Consider the following 24,769-nt stretch of genomic DNA (forward strand, 5'->3'; position numbering starts at 1 on the left):
TTGACTCTGTTGCGTGTAGTAACACAAGCAACCTCATTTATAAGACACTGAAATAAATTTACACCACGTTTCCCAATAAATACCACTTCAGACAAATAAATTACACAGTCACACAGAGATAAACCACTTATCCATTATGGGAAACAATTACTGACATAAAATACTGGAAAGAATGTTCGTTACGTCATGCTTATTGCATTTTTGTTTTTAATAAACACATATCACATCGTTTCGGAGTTTTGGGATGAGGCTAAGGTTCTCGGACAGTCCGGTGTCTTGGTATCGTCGCAACATCTAAACTTCATCACACATGAATTCACAGCTTTCCCTACGTAGACGATGCCTACCTGGACGCTTATTCCGTGTTACTTGCGTTAGAATGTTGGCAAGAATTTCGGTTCGTAAGGGGACCAACAAAAATATCAGCGATAAAACGAGAACAGGAAACGCCAATCACCAGAGAGACTTAAGCATTATATTGACGACGACAACAAATTTAAGATTGTCTCTAGTTTAGTAACCAGTGACATTACCCTCAAGAGAAGTTCTGAACCTGCGACCTTCCAGTTTATTTTGTGGATTTATTTGTAATTTATCTGGTATTATAAAACACTCGCTGTTAATGTTTCCGGTACGTGAATCGAAACTAGGGGCCGATCAAACAAAAGCAGTGTTAAAATATAACATTGATGATTATTCTGACACCACAATTACTCAGTAACATGAGAGCATGTTTTTCAGTAGTCAGTAACACTTTTATAAAACATTTTACATTTGAAAAGATTGCCCTAATTAATAACGTTGTGTCCCCGCGAGTCGACAAAAATAAATGTGGTCCCAGATCTGAGAAAGATGACAACCCTTCACCAACAGCGTCAGGGAATTGATCGAGTTATAAGAATCTGCGAAGTTGTTATAACGTAATGTAAGTGAACATGTTTGATTTTTTTGTAAATATATTATAATTACTTACATATTAATGTGCCGCGCGCCTGTCAAAAATACGGACTACAGCAAGCACAAAATTTTTTACAAGGTGTACACTGAAATTCTGCATTACTGACACGATCAAAATTACAAGACACACGACATGGTGACTTACGTCATTATTCCGCACTGCTATTATTGATGTGGTTGCCCAAGTCAAGACGACAAATGTCTGGCCTTGCAATTTAATCTAAACCGCGAAGTGAATTAAGTTTACGAGAAGCGTGTTCGAGCTTCCGCGTTGATGAAGCTAGACGATGGTAACGACGGCTGCCACCGCCGCTCCCCGGGCCACAGCGTCGATGTGAGGGCGTCGGGGCCGATGTGTCTTCCGTCGCCGGGACGACCAGTGAGTGCTGGCAGCCAACAGCGCGTGGTCACCAGCGTCGCGATGCGACTGTGGCTGTGTGGTGGGGCAGCAGGCTACGAGACCCGCGGCCACCCAGCTGAACGGCGGTATCTTCCTGCAAAAACAACTGTAACTCAACACCGTTCCAGCGATACTTCTTACACGAACATTAATATAATTTTGTGAAGACCACTGATCTCGGTGACCCAAGGCAAGATTAAAAATCCTGCACGAAATTACGTCACTGGTTACGGTGGCAATTAACAGTTGTTACCAAACAGATTTTTTGTTAAAGTCCAGTGCCATCCTTTCCCCATAAATATTCCCTCCACTCCCGCGCGATCCAGAGGTTGCCATAAATTAATCGAGCTGTAGACTAAACAAACCGAATCACAACTTATTCTTAAATATATTTTCACGACACACTTTCAATTCCCCGATATCCCCATATGCTCCAAGATGTTCCAGTATAATTTGTATGATTTTTCTTCTAAGAACTCAAAGCACGTACACATCAAACTCAATCACACAATTTACCAGTTCATTGACTCCTGGTTTGGGGTCATTGGTTCTGTGCCCTAACTGGAACTATCGGCTTCGGTATCTACAATAAGATCCTTGGGGCCGCTGGGGGGGGGGGGTTGCAGGAGGAGTAGTTGGAGACTGTTTTTCCCTCATCCCCGCACCACTGACTACCCCGTTGGTGCCCTAAATACAGCCGAGCGAATGTGGCACAACCCCCGTTGGTTCCGGGTTGAGAGGACAGCATTAGGATTGATCTTGCGCTTGCAAGGGGGAGGGGAGGCAATGTGAGGATGGAAAGTGAATGTAAAGACTCGGGGAAGCGAAGCTAAACCTTCTGGTATTGACAGTACAATTTTTGTTACAGCCAAGTTCTAGTAGCATAATAAATTAAAACCTAAAATAATTATTATATTTGTTTACCGTCAAATCACAATAAAATAGTAAGATAAGATAATTAAAATATCATCTTATGTTCCATATCGAGCATTCGATGTAAACAAATATAATAATTATTTTAATTAATATCACAATATGACGCAACTATACTATCTCACAAATTAAAACCTGTGAAAACAGTAATAATTTCACAAGCAGAATCCCTACGCATTCCCGTGGTAGTTATAGTAGAATAATCAAAGGGTTTTGGATTCGATGTCAAACGCTGATTCGAACAAAAAAAATTATTTTTGTCCCCATTTTCCCATTCATCTTCGTGACGTGATGATTCGTTATTACACGTCCGTATACGGCCAAGCCAGAGACCGGTATTTCATTTCCATTGCGATATCTAGTGCAATCGTGATATTTTACTTAAATCTGAAGCAAAAAATCAGATGACAGCAGATTCAATTAGGGAAATTGTTGTTATCGTGAAATTTAGAATCGTACTTTTCTGTCTCCTACCTAAAATCCTAAAAGTAAAAAATTGGAACATTACGTGTTACTTTATATGGATGGGCAACTTCGTCCTTCGCATTGATTAAATGTGTTTGAAAACAAAATATTGAATACTATATCTGTATAGGAGGAAAATTAAATAACGGGATTGTTAGAGTAATAAACTTAAGGAAGTTCGAGTGGGCGGGGCATAGCGCACACATGGAAAAATGTAGCCGAAAAACCTGAAGAGACCTAGACGAAACATTAAAACGCCCTCTGAAGAAATAATGACTGACTGAATTTTTTTTTATTCAGAAGCTGGTCCTGTTGAACACAGCAACGAGGTTTCGAATTCCATCTGTGTGAGGGAATTTTTTGACCAGCTGAGCGACTATCGCCTTCTTGAAGACAGACTGCTCCATGGAGTTAGAATCTCAATCTCATGAACTGACATTTTACCGAACCTACAAGCTGGTGTGGTAATTTCAGCTTGTGAGTGAGACCGGTAACACAAAAACATCGTTACCGCTAAAGAAATTACAGATCTATAAGCCGACTAGCAATCATGAAAGAATTCGAACTACCTTCATTCCACTAATGCATAAAAAGTTTGAAAATATCAGTAGTCTATACCTCAGTAACAACTAAAACATAAAGTAATCCCTGATTATGCCTTAAGCTGCTTCTTTAACAGCGTAAGCGTCGAATTTATTAATTATTTCTGTTCCACGTCCACTTACTTTGATAACAGTATCACATCTCGTTTTTCGAGTCGCAAATAAATTAATCCATCATCAGTGTTTACATCTTCATCTCACTGTCGCTGAAGAGCGCTGCAATCTTCTTTGCTAGAGGCAATAAAAAAACTCTGGGGCTAGAATATCGATTCCTTCTCTGACTAATAGCATCGATTATGTTCCAGTGAACAGGCACCACGAGTTGCTCGTGGACAGATAGGCGACAAGATTGCCTTAACTTACGTTCTTTGTCTCGGGAGGACAGGGAAAGAATTCTCATTCAGAGAAAACTAGATTAAATTTTCTGCATGCAACCTTTTTTTACACAACTACAGTAAGACGCTGGTAGCATTTATATGGTGCCTCCCCCCCCCCCAAAAAAAACGAAATTTTTACTGTAATAAAATATATTACTATGAAGGACCCTACAGGAACCGCGTAATTTCACTACGGGTTACATCGGCATAAGCAAGAATACCCCTGTCTCTGAAGTGAATGACTTCATGGTTCGATTCCCGACAGAAGCAATGATTCTTACAGATTGCGTGCTTCAGAATTGCCAGCGTTTTTAAGAAATCTTAAAATGTTAAATATGGCGTTAAGGAAGGGACGAAAAACGTACTCTAAAGACAATGTGAGGCCAGGAGAAACATTAATCCAAGGGGCAATCTAAAAGACTACGTGGCATCACAACCAAATAGACCATAATCCACATTTCCGACGCTGTGGAAACTTCAAACTCATAGGAATTTTCTCTTCATCAACACTTCCAGATCGATTCCTGGCTGCAAAGCGATTTGTACCGGGTGATATTTCTCGAGCGAAAAAAAGTGTCAGGAATATTAAGTGTTTCACTAATCTCCACAGCGACGCTCCCATAAATTTTAATGTCACTGTGATAAATAATGGGTTTCTGTTGACCCTCTCGTATATAAGGTGGAAGGATTGCAGAAATACCATTAAACATTTCCGTATCGAAATTAATTTAGGTAAGAGTACCACGTCTTCATATATCTGTGGACTTCCATGACACTTTATCACCTTCGTTGGCAAAAAAACACATAAAAGATGCGTTTTATGAACAAGAGACAGCAAGAGAGAGGAAATTGTTAAGTTAATATCAGTAGTAATGTCGAGCGTCAATAATCTTCTGAGCATCAAGTGCACAAGAAAGTCGTCTGTGTGTCTGATAATAACATATGTTAGTTACCTGTAAGCAATTTATAGATTATCGAATTGGTAAATTAAGGTCATATGTTTATTCGTGAAGGAAAGCGGATATCAAATATGGTAATGTCTTGATTAGTTACGTGACTGGTAGAAAAATCGTAAAGAGGTACAGACACTATTTGCCGTTATGTTGGATCTTCGACAAAGTTGAATTTCAAAATAAGATTGAACTAACATCGCATGGCTCAGTCACACAGATCACACTACCAATCAAACTTTTAAAAAATCTAAACCTTTCGAAACGTCACACAATCACAAACAAACAAACCATTGCACAGTGTATCTTAATCACACTTTTATTTATAAAATCTTTTACGTTTTGCTATTTCTTCTGTGTTTCTACCATCACAGCCACCATCACAAATCACAACACAACTTTACGACTATTATCTCGTCTTAAAACTAAGTTACTTGCAGAGTTTTTCAAGACTTGAAGCTGTGCCAGTATTCAGATTGTCTGGAGAAGATAATACAGGCCTCGTAAAAAAACTTTGTATAAAAAAACCGGGTGTTCAAAGAAATATTTCAAGAATATGAAACCTACTGACATTTTATGGAGTAAAGGAGTTCAAATCCCGACGGAGGTTTGAGATTCCGCTGTGTAGCGTCGCGTTTAAAATGGTTCTATAGCTCATGGAGTTTCGTATTCGATATGATGCCTCGAATATTACTCGGGAAAATTCCACGATGTACAAAGATCTGTTAAAATTAAAATTTTAAATCCTACATTCAATGACGCTAACGCTGCATCCACCTCACAAGTTCGCATGGCGGCCATATTGGTGTAGAATGTTAAGAAATGATAATGCGAAGAAGTGTACAAGCCTCCCTATTGACTGGCTCAGGACAGAGTCAAGTGGCTAGCTCTTGTCAACATGGTAATGACTTCCATAGAAGACTATCAATTTCTAAAGGACTCTGCTCCGTGGATTTAGTTAAAACTCATCTCTACGTAAGTGTTAATTTAATTTAAATTATTCATAATTTCAGTGTAATTAAGTAAGTTTTTATCAGAAATTGTATATTCTAAGAAAAAAAGTGTCATAACAAATGCTATAACCACAAAAATATTATTATTGAATATCCTATAATATGATAATACGCACGTAAATAATTGAGTGAAGTTATTACAAGCAAATAATGGACTACTGGAAAGACATTACAGCAGAAACCGTGTGGAAAATACCGATAAGTATACGCAACTAACACGTTTTTGTTTCTGGACAGTGCATTTCAATTTAAAAACGGAAGTCATATACGAGTATAATGCGCGCATGCTTAGATTTCGACTAGCAAGGCTTGTTATTAGGGTGTATAAGGTTACATTCTAGGGCTGGAAAATAGATTCCTACATCCCACAAACGACTTTCAGTGGAATAAAGGCAAACAGCTCGTTAAGACGTCTCGAAAATTCAACTATGACAATAAACTTCCACTTCTGCTCAAAGGCAGCAAACTTCTGAAAAGAGACGCCTCGTACTTTTGTTCGCCTTTCACACAAACATGATTGTCCATAACCTGGAGAAATGGAAACAGTTCACAATCGCCGTAACGTGATGCAGAGTCGAAACACAGAATTAGCCTATAGTGAGCGTTGCTGCATTAGACTAAAACTGCTTAAAAGTTTCAAACTTTACGGTCAATTAATTTTTATATTATTGGTGTTTTAGATGACGGATGGACAGACACGTTTTATTTTTGCCAAGATAAATTAAAACTCTGGAGAATTTTAAAACAGTTACCCACGTATTAAATTCTTTTCAATAATATGGCAATTTTCAAGAATTTTCATTCTTTTTCCACGCATTGTAAGGGAACAGTTTGTACGAATTCAACTCAAGCGAATCGAAATAGCGTCCATTGGCGGATTTCTGTTCTAACAGTTACGAACCTCCTGATTCCACTAACGTGCAAGCAGGTATAAACCACCTACGACATATCCGGTCAAATACATTAGAATTAAGAATCTGTTAATATTTACTTGGAAACCATTTTCTGAGCTACTTTATAATTTGCGCTGTTTTCAATAGCGATTAACGCTCAGTAAAACTCAGTATATTGGTAATGGCAGTTCACCCTTTCCCTGCCCTCTATATAACAAGTAATTTCATGGTCTTTGTGTTTCACGAGGCAGAGCCGTGAGTCTCGAGCACAATAAAAGAGCTGAAATGACTACCTTTATTTCGGGCCATATTTCTCAGAGAATCATCAATAATCCACATATAATGGTCTCAGCATACCGTGGCTCAATGGTTGTTGGATCAAATTCATTGGACGAAAGGGAATTTAGAACCTAACTTCCCCTTAATATGGCCGAGTTCAGTGTTATTAACCCGAAAATCTTACTTTATTTCCTCCATCCTTAAGAAAGGACGGAAAAAATTAGACAATGAGATTCGTGCCTTATACACCTTATCCAGATTTTATTTATTATGGTGATTAAATCACAGGTGAAATGGGCGGGGCCTGCACCCCGCATTGAGAAGACGAAAGCAAGCGAAATGTTGGTGTGGAAATACCGAAGGAAATTTATTAGATACAGTCACAGGTGACAGGATAATATTAAAATAAATATTAAGGAGAGGGAGTCGATTAAACTCTCTCAGGATATGGTTCAATCTTTGTGAACGCAGCAATAATTTTCAGAATTCCACAAGCGCAGGGAATTTGTTGACCAGATGAGTAACAGTTTTTAACATGTTAATGACACCACAGAGTTGCGGTTTACTTATTCCATGGGCGAAAAATTATTATTACACGTTCATTTTAATTTCATTCATATGACGTAGAGAGCATGTTATTGTTTCAACTGCAAAATATAACATCGTTATAGGTTTACATAAGGAGTGACCAGAATACGAGCTGCATAATTCAAATCGTTCCCAGAATTTTTGAAACAGGCCTAAACTACTATTAATATGGCTACATTTTCTTAATATTTACTTCTAAAACACACCATAAAAATTGTACTAGCTGTACGCCATAGCAAAAAAACGTTTCAAGTAAGTCGAACAGCGTAATGTGCTCGCTCTGAAAAAAATAAAGATCCATTATTTATAATAGCTAACTTTTAACTACTGTCAAGAAATATGCTGCGAAAGCTTTTAGCACCTAATTTTATTAGCCCAGTCGTAAAGACAATTACTTGCACAATCGATACAGGATTTGAAAAGTGTTGGAGAAATCTTATTCTACATTTCTGCTTTCTGCAGTTCACACACCGAGAGCCATTTTCAAAAATTCTTGATGTAACTGCTCTAATGTAGGCAACAGGATGATGCAGAAAATCACATGACGAGGAGATTCCTAATTTATATTCTTTGCAAAATATTAAGGCGATCAATTAAAAGGATGATGTGAGCAGAATGAGATGGAAAATGCATATGAAACTGTAGTATGGAAAAATGAAAAGTCAAGACAACATAGCAACACATGAAAACATAATATTAAAATGGATCTTTAAAAAATTGGATATGAGGATTTTCACCAGATCGGTTTCAGAACAGGATCCAATAACAGGTTCTTATGAACACGCTACTGCAGCTTCGGGTTCCATAAAAAGAAAAGAATTCTTGACTGAAAATATCGGTTTCTCAGAATGTATTCTGCTCCATAGAATTAAGGCCGGTACGTTACTGGATGGTTCGAAAACAGGGATACCGGTTTCGAAACCGGTTCGTGCCGTTTCTCCACGTTTGCGTTATTTGGTTTTGTCCTGTGTTTGCAGATCTGCTTATCCTGAGTTCTAAATGTTTAACCGAATGTCTAAAATATGAATCAGAACAGACCAGAGAGCTTAATCCATGACATCTAAAGAAGATATATTATTTTACTCCCTACTAACAGAACAAATACATTGAAGTGGCCTCTACTTGCCTTAGTGTGCGGCCGATGGACGTCGAGAAGAGGCAGTAGATGACAGGGTTGGCAGCCGAGTTGAGAGGCGCCAGGCTCTGGATGAAGGACGCCACGGCGATGTTTGTCTGGGTCCGTGGCACGTGGCCGTATACTTGCAGGAGGTCGAAAACGATGTAGGGGCTCCAGCAGATCACGAACACTGCGGAGACGTAAGATGCATCAACCACAACACTCAGCAGCCTTGTGATTCGAAAAGTTCGTGTCTTTACACCGCGTTTATGTTGGACCGGACTGTTTTCTTAATATCAGACGAACTTCGGCTTCAAAGGGTTAATATACGACATGCAAAACGTATAGACACGGGTCTACTGACGGCTTCAGATGACGGGTTTTCAACATGGTCATGCACTATCGACCAAATTTCCTTTTCCTTAAGAAGCTTACGCCTTGTGATGCAGGCTGATCAAAAATCACGCAACCCGTTCCTGACACACTTTCTCTTTATCAAAATATAATTATTTTAAAATGAGAAAACAAGAAAACATCATGTAAGTGATTAAAATGTTAACCGCGTTTAGCGATACATGAATTCACTATTTTTCCCAAGTTTGTTGCAACCAAGTAAAGGCTTTCGCTTCCAACTGCTGACACTTAAATAATATTTTAAAAGGAACACAGCCTATATATCTGCGAACCCTGAATATATTATATTTTATTATATGGACAACACGGAAACTTTAAGTCACACAGCGTTCCAAGCTTCTTAGATAGGCCTACATTCCGATTTATTTTGAGGATATAATTTTTTCCTGAATGAACGGTTTAAGTATGTTGAAGCAGCAAGATGTAGATACTCGAAGAATCAATTTATCCCAAACATAAAAGCAAGGGTCTCGTGTCAAAAGAAATGTAATCACAAATTGCTGAGAACACTTACGCGAACCTTTTGAAAGACATAAATACATTTCTTGCTCGTCATCTTAGAAATGGTAAGAGGGGAAAATTGCGTTCAAGAATTCTACACACGACCTGCAGCCAAAGTAGACACGTATTTTTAGACGTGTGCATTCCACATTCCTCTTGTATCATAGGAATAACGGAGCACCTGCGGCCAATTCTATTCTACAATATTAGAACTATTAATATGGGTCTCTCTCGCCAACTTCAGTGACAGCGAATTCTATCTACGAGAGATAAGCGGCCCTCGAGCTATAGAACAGAACGTTCGAATTATAAAAGGCATGTCAATCATCTTGATAATTGGGCTGAAGAAGGCTGTCTTCTGGGTCGTTGCGCTGTGACGTCTGGTAGAAGTTTACGGACGTTTCAGACGTGCATGATGCCTCCATCATCAGGGCGATGCGTTACGGTACCATTTCATGGAACGTGTTTCCGGCGAGGATTTACACTTGTAGGGAATCCTGGCCGATCTAACGATTGTTTTAACTTAGATTTGTTGCGACTGTCCTCTTTCTCTCCAAGCTAATGCCCTGAAAGTACCTCTCCTTTCCATTCCTCACCTACTTGGAATTTATTTTACTTCCATCTCATGTGACACTATATATCATACTCAGTTAAAAGAGTGTCATTAAATATATTAGAATGCCATATAATCAATCAGTATATTGGCTTCAAAACTGTCGGAAAGAACTGAGCAATTGAATTGATATTTTGTGCGGTTACTTTTTCATACACACAAAAAAAGAATCGGCTGCAATGTAAGAAAAAGACGAGGGCCTAAAATAATATTATTCGACTTCTTACAGTAAGCAGAAGAGGCAAAAGCACTTGAGTACTTACGGGAACAGTTGCATTTAATTAAGAGCATACCCCGCAGAAGACAACCTGAAGTCACATCAGTGGTACTTCATCTGCGTTTTTGTTACGATGCACAAGTTAAAGCAGGACAACACGAGAACTTTTTTGTCATCAGTGGCGCCAGCTTGAAACAATTGCTCGGATCTTCCTTCGTCCGTTGTCGGATAATATCTCGTGACAGATGAAGCGTATGATCCTACTTTATTTCAGGAAGATAAAGTATTTTCACTGATAGTCGCGACCGAGTGGTTAGTATTCCTGCTTCGTATTCGGAAGATCCCGGCTTCAAATATCGACCAAAACACAGGCTATCATAAATACTTTCCTTGTTTTCCTTAGACCCTCCAGGCAGATCCTTAAATTAAGTCACAACAACTTACTAAACATCCTTGACAATTACTTTCTAATTAATCGCCTAATCATTTGACGCCATATAAACTGAGCTGTTGATAGTGTCGTTAAATAAACCACGGAAGTGAATATATAATTTTGTTTGAATAGATGGATATGTTCTTTAGAATCACAAGCATTTTCGATACATTTGCAAAGGAACAAAGGAAACAAATATACGAGAGTAGGCACAGTGCAAATTAAGGGCGATATTATTATAGTTACCCCAAATATCAAAATGTTAAAAAAAACTCTAAAACCAGTGGACCTATTCTGAACAATTACCGCACTGGAGATTCTTGCAGAAATACGTCGAACCACCTCAAAATCTGTCAATCACAAACTGAAAATCTAAATGGTACGCCAAAACTGTTACGATATGCATGTGACATTTCCTAATCTGTTAAATACGTGAGGGTTCTAGATTTTAAGTCATGTCCTAGTCACCAAATTAAAAACCTTCTCATCGTCCCCAAAGACAAATGCCACCATATTAACGGGGCCGAAATTTGAACCGAGCACCAACTGGATATGTAAGGGGAAGGGAGAGAAATTGGGACTTTTACTGATTACCGCCACGTCAAGATACTCTCTCCTGCCCTATTTACAAACGAAATCGAGGAGCTTTGGGAAAATAGAGACAGATGGAGAGGCTTGGTTGCTAGGCGACCCACATAAAACAAAAGGCTGTGGAAACGTTCTAGGAAGAAGATGAATAAAAACGAAGAAGAAATCTCTTTCCCAGCTGGATGTGATAAAGACCACACACCTCATCTAATGCAACGGCTAACATTGCAGAGTTTCCTTGATCCTTGGCTCGTTTAACGACGCTTTTACAACACTGGTTGTGGGATGAGAGAAAAAGCGATCGTGGCCTAATTTAAGTTAGGTCTACTACCAAAGCTTTTTCTTGTAAATACTGAGGAAAGTCGCTAAGAACGCCAATGAAAATAGAGAGTTACAGAGTCAAGAATCGAACCCCGTTTCTCAAAATAAGAAGCACACGTGACAAAAGCTTAATCGAGATATTCATGGAGTTATGTCTACGCGCCTTACACACCTTCATAACGTGGTACTTGGCCCCATTTGTATGCAAACTTCGAAACGGAAGCTCAGAGACACATTTCTTTTGTAAGTAGTCGTGACAGGTAGACAGAGTAAGATATTTTTATAGTTATATTTTATAATCTGCCACAACTGACAAAGTAAATCAGCACCATGTTTTATCAGTGGAATGCCGTTCTCCGACAGATGTCTCCTGGTACCAGGAGACACAAAGAAACCTTAAAATAACCCCGACTGTTCAACACAAGTGCACATCTTAAAGCATGACACATGTTTAGCATGAGATTCTACAGAACTGTGAAACTGATACCAGTGCACTGTAGCGGGCATAAGGCTACATCACTGCTAGCAAGATACACAAAATTGGCCCCCTAAAATACAACGACACGGTCGATACAACACTCACCACAGTTCACTGTCAAAATTTCTCTTTGATCCTGGATACATTGCACAAACACATACTTGATGAACCACATACAACGTCCATGTTTATGGAAGCCAGTAACATCTCTGTTCAATGGGTGGTTCAGCACATCTACTCTTAAACTATCTACTAACTGCAAGACTAGTTATTAAATCCAATTGTTTCACGTAAACACCATTTGAATAACGGCATAACAATATTATACTGTTTATAATATACAACGGTAGCTTTCAAAACAAAACTATCTCATATTCATAGACGAAAATGAAAAATAAAAAACTAAACAAACGAGAGTTTAGACCCATATTCATTCAATCATTCATTCATTAGTTCGTTCATTCGCCTGATACTTAAGTACGTTAATAATAACATAAGAAGTAAAAATTACACGTTGTAAGAAGTTTCGATTCGGTTCCGCAAGAGGAATTAAAGAGACAAAACACAGAAACAAAAAGTTACAGTGGAACCACGGTTCCGGAGAATTTGACGTAAATACGTCTCTGTATTTAAATTATATTTACGTCTCTGTAATGTAATGTAATGTTATCTTCAATGTCATTCATCTTGTTACGAAAGCGAATTGTTGACGGCAGTAATGTAACACAACAATGCCGAGTAAATAGATGACGTTTCCTAGGTAACAACAATGCACGCAAGCTGACCATTGTTATCGGTCCATATTTACACATTGTTGTCGATTTGTTGATACCGATCTTACACTTTTTCGTAACACTTTTTTGCGGAATGACCCTTCCATATAGACGTATTTACGTCAAAACACTGAAACACAAAAACTGACTCTAGTTTTAACAGTGGGTTAGAGCACTACTAACCGAGACGTAAGCAGAATATGCAACCTACTAAAAATACGACAAATTAGAACATAAAAAAGAAATAACGAAAGGGAAAATGGAAGGAAAAGAGAGAAAAAGTTAACTAGCTGAGTGCAAAGATCGGTGGTGTAATGCAATTGCAAATAATTACGACGTGCTCTATCGTAGTTTTGTCAACACAGTTTACGCTGTAAGGGCGACGTACATGGTAAATTCATCCACACTTCTGAACGTAAAAGAAGCTAACTATGGGGCTCATCGTAACGCAAAGAAATAATTAAACTGTAAGGTTAAATCGACCAATAAGTATCGGGAACTGTAAAAATCGAAAGACAGATTTCATTTTGAAACATAAACGTTTACTGTGATACTGAGAGATGAAAACAGCTGTGATAAATAAAGCAGCATTATAAATTAACAGTGAATAAATTATACTTCTCATAATTAATACAAATTAATTATCCTTAGATTCAGAACAAAAGAAATGAAACAGTTCTGAAAATTAATAATCATTACAGGAATGTATAGAAAATTTAATTTAGGAATACACGAAACAAATGAATTACATAAACAGAACGTCTGAATAAGAGAAAAATACGATAAATGGAAGATAAAAGTTGGTATTTTTACAGTCAATAAACATCACAGCTCATAAGCGAGTGTTATATTATAAAATAATTATTTTGTGTCAGTCTCAGTTTTACCAAGTTCCTTCCACAACGAAAACAATGGCGGTCACTTTTAAACGGATAATTACGTGCACTCACTAAGAGTTTATCGGTGTTAGATTCACTAATGCACAAGCTAAAGACCGGTTACTATTCGACATATGTATAACGTACAGGACGTTACGAAACTTCGGTCAAGATATCGTTTTTAAATAATTTTATTCGGCAACAATAAGATCGGAATATGTCATGAGACAGATTTGAAGCGGAGACCCACAGAGGCGAACCAATGAAGCTGAAGCCTTGAAAAAAAATTTGTCACAAGAGTACCATTTATTATACGGTTACTGCATCAACGAGTCTACCTGATCTTGGATGTGGGTTCGAGATTATTTTCAAAACCTCCAGCTTCCTCCCAGGAACTGAGAGATTTATCAACCAAAGTTTATCTGGGGAATTTGTTATTCCCGGACACAGTGTACATCGTTCTTTTATGGTTACATTTTTATTTCGAGTATGATCTGTGCTTTGAACGAAACCGGTCTCTGGAGTGTTACACTTCTTTTTATGTTCTTTATATAGAGGTTTCATCCACTTTGGTAATACGTTTTGGTCCACTTCATCTGATACGGAATGGTTCATCTGTCATATATACACACACGTCAGCACTCAGAACAGACTCTACACTCCATATCTTATTTCTGGATTTGTTCTTTTGAATATGCTACGAGTGACCTGTGACAGTAAAACGCATTTCTAATTTTTAAAACAATCCCGTAACTTGTAAACGCCATATAGGTCTAATCATTGTTTGGTGTCTCCCATTCTTCGTATGGATTTCTCTTTGCTACTGAGGATTTGAACACAAAAAAACAGCACATAAACCAGAATAAGAAAGAAACTGTTAGACGTTACTGCAGGCATGTCACATTTTAAAACTCACCGAAGACAATAACGAAGGTCATCTTGACAGTCTTGACCTTGGCCTTAGGTATGATGCCCCTTGAACTAGCCCTCCGGCTGTCATGGTCCTCCTGCTGGAGTTGCTGATGATGTAACATCCTATGTTTACCACTTGCCTGCAAAAGGCTGTTTCCGCCACTATCTGCAACAACAGTAAGCTGGACTATGCAAAACACAAGTATTCAATAACAACTTCCTGTTATTATACGAGTCTCTTTATGCCTTCAAACCTTCTGATTGGAAGTAAAATATAATTGCACGCTTCAATGGGGTTCTTTAATATTGCTCTCTTCAAAAACTTAACATGACAGATTCAAACATCTCTCTGAAGACGTGGTGTGTTTGCGAACTTCCCATTGCTGACACAAACAACGGCCTAATTTACAAAAACTTTATTTCATGTGCGAATGGAAACACCTAACGTATTGCAATTTCTCTGTAATGTTTATACAGAATATTCTAGAGCAGTGGTATTCAACCTGGGGTACGCGAAGACATCTTAGGGGGTACGTGAAATTTTTAAAAAAAAAATATTATTTTACGATAAACACTGAATAATCAGTAATGTAATTTATTTAATTTATTTTAGATGTAGATTATATACTATGTATAACTTGAATTATACACCAACAACTTTGGGGGTGCAAAGTTGAAGAGAAATTATATCTGGGGGTACGCGAACAAAAAAGGTTGAATACCACTGCTCTAGAGAATTTCCAGAATGGATAAATGGACACGTTCATCAACTTGGACCTTTAAGCTGAAAATCTAAGAGCTGTAGAGACGCCTTTTTAAATAAAACAGTAGGCAACGTATAAAGTCTTAAGAAATGTTCCAATCAGATACGAGATAATGTACAAGTTAAATTTTCCGTATCCGTACTAAGACAAGAACAAATAAGGACAAGGACAAAGTTGGAAGAAGACGTGAAACATGTAACGTCTATTAACAAAGATTTTGCTAGGCTGGCAAGTGGCAACCGAAAAGAATTCACTTCACGACTAACATGTATAACGGAACAAAACGAGTGCTACGAAGCATGCGAACAAAAGAAAATGCAAAAGGGTAAAGAGATAATGACCCTTGAAAAAAAAAAAGAGGGAGGGCTAAGTTAGCGTTAAAAACAGGCTGCTATTTCTACCATGCCAAACAAAATAGAACAAACCATAAAGGAAGCTAAAACTGGGCTTAAAAGACGGAGAAATGCATCGAGGAAAGAAACCACGACGCAGTGGTCCGGTGGATTCCTGTTTTCATTTTCTCTTTCAACTTCAGCTGCACCATGAGACTTGTCTTACGAGGGATCGACCTATCCAAGCACCAAGTGAAATTTCAGGTTCTCACGGCTGCTAGTACGAAGATGACTGTCTTTTGGATCGTTGCGTCATGTAATCTAGTAAACGTTTGCGGACGTTTCAGAGGTGCTTGCTACTATACCAGTCCAGAACCCCTGTAACTGTTTGACTTTAAATTTCAACTGGCCGGAAGATCAGGGGTGAAGGCCCCCCCCGCTAGCAAGCCATATGTGGAGGTTCCCTCGCCAGCAAGGGATCTGGTCTGCAGGTCAAAACACATGGCAGTACTCAAGTGGACAGAGTCGACAGCGGGCTTTCAGACAGTAACCCAAACTTTAGTACCAGTCAGGGAAACAGTGTACAAGATTTTCTGTAAATTAAAAAGTAAAATTATTCGGTTTCTTAAATTTGTTGTTCCTGTATTTATTGATATACATCAAAATTACCACGTCAACCCTGAGGTGATCCTTGTTCCCCACTGACTCTAGTTCGGGATATAACTATCTCTTTCTGCAAGAACAAAGAAGATAAAAGTAGTGAGGAAGGATAGTTATACTACCCACATCAGAGAGAATCCTGATGATGGAGGCAGTTAAGCACCTCTGAAACGTCGGTGAACATATTCTTGTTCTGATGACATCAGTTCATGATTACGCCACGTGTATGTGTTTTGTTTCATCCCAGTTAACTCGAGAATATTGACAAATAATATAAGTATTGGGACCCGCATTAAAAACCACGACCTCCCAAATATGAGGTACGAGTTAATCTCTCAGTCACTTCCAGGTTAGAAAGAATGTAGGTTGCTTTCGCTTGAAATTCTAACTACGCACATACGTGCAATATGTGGGGAAACAATACGCAACAGTTGATGGTTTGTTTTTTTAGTGGAATGTAAAATAACAACATGGAGGAATCACGAAATTTATATGACTTTCTGTTTGATGTTTATGATCAATAAACGATTAGAAATAGGAATGTGTATTTTGTACTGTGATAGGCTAAAACATGCCCGCAAATCTATATAGGCTGTCTTATACGTCAAAAATCACAATTTTATTTTGGAATACGTAAAATTATAACAAAGCCGGAATTTTTTAAACGAAATAGGTAGTTATTTTTCTCTGATGGATTTTTTTTCTATGTCATGTTGTCAGTCATTCGTTATAATGTAGCTTGGCTTTGATTCGTCTACATTTTTATGCCTTTCAAGTATAGCCTCCATGCTACAGGCCTATTTCGGATTCAATGCAATAAAATACTGTATACTGACACCAAATAGCAACGTAGCTCCAGGCCTATGAGGCCTTAACTTCTGTCCACAGAGTTATAACTTCTTAAAATCAGTGTATAAAGTATACATTATACAGAAATAACGAAGCGTTTTACTATGTAAAAAACGCGCTACTCTTCGAAGGGCTGGACGGGTAGGCTACTTGTTCTGTTTATGAAAATAAAATGACTGTAATTTATGGCGCATGGCAGACGTTATACATAAAACAGGTATGCCTAGATCTACATTTAGAAGTATAAAATTGGTATGCAAATGTTAACCACTTCTACACATACATTTTATATTTATTCGAAAACACCCTCTCATTTCGCTGATGAATGATTTAGAACAACGTAGATTTTACTCAACATACTGAGTGGATATTACAAAGACTGATTTTTATCGATACAATATTCTGCAGTTGAATATAAATTGTGCTGTTCTCACATAATGAATAAAACATGAAAAATATCGATACCAGCTAATGACCTGTAAAATAACGAGTTTTATATTCTTCTATTCATTAATAACAACGATAAAAGCAGCTCTAGGAAAGTTAATAATAATAATAATAATTATAATATAATAATAATATGTGCAATGACAATTCTACATTGATTATTCAGAAAAGTGATTAGACACAATTTTTAAATGATCACATCTCAGCTGATCAATAGCAACCGAATTATGGTATTTACAGAGCAAATGTAGACAACTGAATAGTCACGTGGTCTACGAGTAAGACGCTGTTCTATAATCTCTGGTTCGAGACTAGCAGGGGCGATTGTGAATTATTCGATATGTCTTCCGATTCACTCAGTTCTGACAAAGTAACAAATTTTTGTGTGTTGTGAATACGCCGAGGTGGTACTACCATGGTTCGAATCCCACGTTAATACTCAGCTACCCTAACTGTTATACTCAAAATCAATACCAAAATCTGTGACGTAGGCTACTGGTCTTCTGTTGTTCCCAATACGAAAGTTTCCCAAAGCTTCCGGTGGTTGTAGGAAAATCACAAATGTGAGACGGTCTTCCACGGAAATATATGAAAGTACGCGTGACATTCAAAGAAATAGCCTCCGATATCTGAAATTTTAAGTGTATCATTTCATTCTCGTCGTGGGTTTAGAAGGGTCATCCAAGATTCTTCCATCTCAGTGGATTTGAATTCAATGCTACTGCTGGCATATTTTCATATGGGCTTTTATCACCTAAGATGAACGATTCATTTACCACAAATCACTGTCAAACCTGCTCAGACAGAAATATGTTGCTTTTTCCGTCTTTATAACGGGTGAAACAGACGATTGAACAGAAATGGTTCTCAGCGCATTATCGTTAATCTGTCAGAAATTTAATCGATTTATTTACGCGGTTTAAGTATTAGTGAAACTTAATTAATAGGATTAATTTAAATAAACGCAATTTTAAGCATCAGGCATAGTACTGGACTGGTGATAATGGTAGTAATCTTTTAATTATACATGTTTACCATATATATCGCCCTATAAATGGTCATATTTATTTATTCAAGCATGAATTGATACAAAAACAAATTAACCAACCATTTACTTAAATGCTGCTCTACATATACAAAGCAAGTGCACTCTAAACACCTCCCCCCCACCTCCAACAGACTTGTAATTCCAAAGCTGTTTCACGAATCACAGGTTGTAAACCTATTCTCTGCATCAAGACCTGAATTACATCGACAGTTAACAACAACGTCAAGGAAGGAAGAATTTTATGGAGCACGTAACATGACCTGTCCAGAGTTTTCTTAAAGGAATCGAATTACACTGAAAAGCTACGAAAGATAAACAGCAGAGTCTACAATAGAACGAAAAACAAAAAATTCGAACCCTGATAGTATTTTGCTGACGTTTCTACCATTGGGCTTCAGCTATTTATTCTCCTAACCCGGCGTACAGTCCTTGGGAAGATGGCAAGCGCTCAACTGGTAAAGAAATCTCCCGCCTTTCCTCAAACCCGAAGGTCCATTTACGGTTTAAAAAACCCACAACTGCACACCATTCTGAGCCAGGAATACAGTCCACACACATATACGTTGTTGCTTTAATATTATCCTTCCATCTACATCTAGGTCTCTAAGTGCGTTCGTCTCTTCAACGCACACACCCGGAAAAAATTCTATTATTTCCATCATATAATAACACTGATGTCTGATTTGAGGTTTACACAGCGGCGAGTATGAAGATTTCCGTCTTCTGGGTTGTTGCGCTGTGTAGTCTGGTCGATGTTTACCAACGTTTCAGAGGTTATACTGTCTCCGTCATCAGGGCGATTCATCGTGACCTGATGACGGAGGCAACACAGCACAACAACCCAGAAGAAAGAAATCTTCTTAACACTGATGTCCATTGCTGAAAGTTTCACACCTCATTTGAAGCCCTCCATATACCTCATAAAATGCTTATATGAGACACAATGACGCAAATCATTTTCTTACCACGTTTATGTGTACCAGTGAACCTGTCTGCACGTTATATCTTAGAAAATACTAAACAGATTTCGAAGAAATTTAGTCCTAGGAGTGCATACCAAAGGTTGAACTCAGCGACTTCATTCTCTAATCAGTCAGTATGCCATAGTAACAGTAAGTCAGAGATAATAAGCTACTAGATCACTAAGTAAAATATAAAATATCTCTTAAAAAACAAGTAAAGTTTATACTTAAAAGAAGACATTTATGTTTCCTGATACTGTGACACGTACCCGGTCGCTGTGCGCAGGGTAGAAACCGTTGATCCTAGGGATTAGAACTTCTGGACCCAACAACGACTTCAAGTAAGTAGAAATCCCAGTTACAAATTGTCAGACAACTGCGTTTCAAATGCTCCTGAGAAGTTTCTGTGTCATTATGGTAAAACTTCTGGTGGCATAAGCGGAATTTTCGCGTATACAGAACTCTCTAAAGCGGAGTTTAACATCAGACAAAGGTTCGCTCTCCTTCAGGCTTTGGAAATTACTTTCCAACATGGGCATAGTCCGTGTGTTTGGGTTTTATGTACCTACAGTGTATTCATAGTCCACAATTTCGCAAGTTGGAAGGTGAGTTCATTACAGGAATACCAAGCGAACTGAAACCTTATAACGAAGGTCTAGGCCAGGGATGTCCAAACATCGCAGAACGTTTACGACAGAAAACTCTTCATCATTTAGCGTCTATTGCGACATTACGTTTCTAGGAAGTTTTTACAATGGTATAACTTATAAACGCACACACGACAGTTTAGTGGGTTCAGGCACCTTTAGAGTACGCGTTGTCTGACAGCATACAAGAATTTCAGCTCATCCACAATACCTGGAAACATTGCTGGAAATCATTTTCAGAAAGAGTTTTTTTAGACCTAATTAGACCTAAGTAATTTAAAATGATACCATTACTCAAATACCTTCAGTTTCGTAAACATAAAAGAAGGCGGGCGAGTAGGATGTGTCTTACAACTCTGGTATTTGTCTCTAACCGAAAATCGTTTTACCGAAAGTGGTGATAAACCGACAGAGAATTTCAAATAATTACCTTGGTAAGCTACTACTAGCTTCTCAAGAAGACCTCTGATCCACGGAGTTACTGTAAAAAGAATTATGCGGTGGACAGAAAGAAATTAATATAATTTTCAAAACAAACTCTCTTCCGTGGGAATTTTCCAAACAGTCTTATCTGTCTTGACTGCGATAAATCTATATAAGATCTATCAGTAAGCAGTCTATCGTAGATTGTGAATCCAGACACACAGACGTCTATCGACTTTAGAAATAAGGTGAAATAAAGATCGATTTCACTTCAGTAAACATAGCGGTACTGGAAGGAAAACGTCTTTGTTTAATCCAGTGACTGGGACTTACATCCACTGTCTAAGTAATTTGCATCACCTGGTACTTGATATAAAATCGATACGATCGCTTCCTTCCACATCCATACCAAATAATAATTTTTATATTGCTCCTGTAACTGGAATGGATTTTTAAATTACCTGCCGTTCCAAACTACATATAGTGTGTAACTCTGTTGGCAAGAGTCTACAGATGGCACATTTAATTTTCCAGCTCACTGATTTGATGTAGGGTTTCCAGTTATCGAAGACCGCTCTGGTAGCTCAACATTCCGGCCTTGCACTTAAGGGTCAAAAGAGGAGTTTCCCCGTCACAGATCGGAATCTCACAAAGCGCACGAAATAGAACCCTCGAATCACTACAAGTTTAAATTCGGTGGACACGTCTCAGCATATGTGGCACAGGGAAGTACAGGCCTAACAGCATTCTATTTGTCTAATGTTCCGCCAGTCCGAAGTGGTTAGCGCTTTAACATCGTATTCGTAAGGTCCCGGGTTCAAACTTCGACACGGAGACTGGCTATTCTGACCAATGCCTTCCGTAGTTTTATCAGTCATCCAGACACAAACCGCGCCTTAAATTACACCACGAATTCATCTTTCCACATCCTTTCCAATTTATTATTCATTAACCTGTCATTTGACGCTGTCTAGTCTGAGCTATTTACAGCGTCGTTAAATAAACCATACGTATATAAATACAACACATAATCCTATTACGAACACCAAATATTCTAGTGGTATAACAGTCTTCATTATTAAAAGAGTAATTAAAGCCACAGAGAAGTATTACAGATCAATTACATAAGCATATAACTTACTTTGCAATGAAAACGTTCTTAATTCTGCAAAAGACAACACATTTCTTTATTTTTTGCCTAACACGTACTTTTTTCCGGCGTTCTCTTATTATTCAAACAACTAAGTCGATAACATTTCCCATAACATCTTCTTCCTTATAAAGTTACTAACAATTGTTGCAGGGCACTACGATCTCTGAAACAAAATAACTACTTAAATCTAATTTAACTCAGCACACAAACGGTAACTTGTAAGCTAATCGCTTAAGCTTGGAATCAACCTGGTAATCGACCCTACACAGTCCACCTTCAACAGAGTAGTTGGCGTTGATCCGATGCCAAAATTCGCTCAAGAATGACATCGAGTACCTAACATGGATTCCAAGACAAGAAACCCAGGACAATGAGCATTTCCCAAGCCCTGGATAACACTCATGCAGGGAACAGACGTACCAAATCCCACACATTTTTGTCTTCAACTCAAGCTCACTCAGACTTTCTGACATGGCTTTGTTCAGCGATATTACTGAGAGGAGTTCAGATGCAGAAATCCATTAGAGAAGGGCACTCACTGCGCGATTGTCGTCTGTTTGGATCCGGCGTCAACTGCTTGCTTTTACTCCAGATCGTGGATACAATGACGGTGTAGCAGGCAGAAATGATGACGGCTGGTAAAACGAACAGGGTGACCGCCACGAGCGTCATGTACAGCTGCCACTGCCATTGCTCAGAGAAGTCAATCCAGCACTGAAGGCGACCTGAGACAAGAATGCCACTTAAGTTTTGAGACATTAATGAACCACATGAGAGTTTAGGTGCTCACAGCGGCGAGTATGAAGATTTCTGTCTTCTGGGTTGTTGCGCTGTGTAGTCTGGTCGATGTTTACCGACGTTTCAGAGGTCATACTGCCTCCGTCATCAGGGCGATGAATGACAGAGACAGTATGACCTCTGAAACGTTGGTAAACATCGACCAGACTACACAGCGCAACAACCCAGAAGACAGAAATCTTCATACTCATCGCCCTGATTACGGAGGCAGTATGACCTCTGGAACGTTGGTAAACATCGACCAGACTGCACAGCGCAACAACCCAGAAGACAGAAATCTTCACCTCTTTGCATTGATTTATACAGAGTAGTTCCAGTTTTGTCACTTACGGTCTCCGCATGGACTTACCTGCTTTAGATGCTCGTAATAAAATACTGTAACATGTGGAGTAGCAAGCAATATTGTCAACTATGGCACAGTAACTTTGGTGCAAATAAATTTCTGCACTCCGGGGTCTGGGGACTGTATCTTACGGTTTGTCCATCATCCCCAATTTTGCGTCTCCATTTGTAAAACTGATAACTATTTTAAACCGAGTTACATTCGTTGATATTTTAATTCATAATGTTAGAAAATATTATTTCAGTGCATTCTTTTACAAATGCAAAAAAATTCAGATTAATTTACATCTGAAGAATATTTACTATTAGTATTCATGGCCAATTTAAGGTCCTATCTTGTTATATTCCTGAAGGGTTTGAAAAAATCCATGAAAACTTCCAATCAAGGTAGCCAATATCCTAGCCGACATTTGAAACTGAAATCTCCCGTAAACGAAAGTGCAGCAGCAAAACTATCGGTCACGAAAATCGATGTTCGAGAGACAAACTGAAAGGATACGAGATAGATGGAACTAACTCACCAATGTCCAATGGCGACATTTGATACAGCGGTGTTGAACTTTCCGTTTACTAACTTAGTTATTGATCACCTGTCATTACTGCACAATAAACAAATTGTTTGTAAAACATTAGTATAAAAACTGGTATTGTTACTATATTAGCTGAAACGTATTATATTGTGGAGCACAATATAATAATTTACTGACTCATACTTTCGACAGGACGCGAGGGTAATTAATTTTCGATCGAAATAAAATTGCTGCCTGTCTTAATTACACTTCGTGAAGAACATAACAGATTGGTTTATGTAGCCGTAAAGAAATTTTCACAAAGGTACAAAAATAAAGTTTATTCATTCTCTAAAGGTTTGTGCGGGAATTCTAATTAAATTATTTTTTCTTTTATTGTTGTGCTGGATAATGAACGGTATACCGCTCTCATATGACTGACAGACATCAGAAAATGGAACTGTTGGTGAGTAATGCCATAGGCTATACTAGCACACATCAAAGAACACAATAAACAAAATTAATTTTTCATTTGTACTCACCAAATAAACTATAACACTTAAAGACAGAACCAATAAAGCTTACGTTCCTATCACAAAAACTTCCAGTGCTATAAATCTTGCGCTCTGAATGTCATATTTGGGTAATGTAAATGTATTACCTCGTTCCAGGATTGCAATGAAATTTAATTCATGGATTAGCGTGCTGGCCTTTTGCGCAGACGGCCACAGATAAAATCCTAGACAAGACAGAACATACTCTCAGTAGATGAAAATAAATTATATATTATTATTATTATTATTATTATTATTTCATTTTGTGTAAGAATAAACTACAAATTTTGTATATCTCAAATTTGTTGGATATACTCCAAAGATTCGTACGGTGACCACGTTTGATTTTTGACTTATACGCAGTATTTCATATAAGATATTTGAGTACGCTTATAATCTGTCTCTACACCAAATTTCACATCCTTATCTCCAATGGTTCATTGGTCATCGCCATCATACCGAAATTCACAACTGTCACAACAAGACTTTGAATGTTGACCTCAAGATGTCATAGTACGCCTGCACATTACTAGAAAACTAGTCGGCCCACTTAATTTTATCACACCCAGCTGCAGTAGG

The 24,769-nt window shown here is 38.1% G+C and overlaps 1 protein-coding gene across 5 annotated transcripts in view; it reads right to left on the reverse strand.

Moving 5' to 3' along the window:
• LOC110830897 (cardioacceleratory peptide receptor) overlaps positions 1-24,769 on the reverse strand; it is a 103,797-nt gene continuing 79,028 nt past the window's right edge. For 4 of the 5 annotated variants that reach the window (XM_022066282.2, XM_087355353.1, XM_087355355.1 and 1 more), the window contains exons 7-10: positions 22,527-22,712; positions 14,707-14,868; positions 8,584-8,764; positions 1-1,451 (exon numbers count right to left, since the gene is read on the reverse strand). In XM_022066282.2, coding sequence (XP_021921974.2) covers positions 1,238-1,451; positions 8,584-8,764; positions 14,707-14,868; positions 22,527-22,712 — 743 coding nt within the window. In that variant the 3' untranslated portion in view covers positions 1-1,237. Of the gene's footprint in view, positions 1,452-8,579; positions 8,765-14,706; positions 14,869-22,526; positions 22,713-24,769 lie in introns of all 5 variants that reach the window. The other variant, XM_087355356.1, reaches the window with a different exon arrangement.

This window comes from Zootermopsis nevadensis, unplaced genomic scaffold (assembly GCF_977971745.1).
Source record: "Zootermopsis nevadensis isolate Lab colony 2312 unplaced genomic scaffold, Znev_1.0 Znev_ptg000024l, whole genome shotgun sequence".
NCBI classification, from domain to species: Eukaryota; Metazoa; Arthropoda; class Insecta; order Blattodea; family Termopsidae; genus Zootermopsis; species Zootermopsis nevadensis.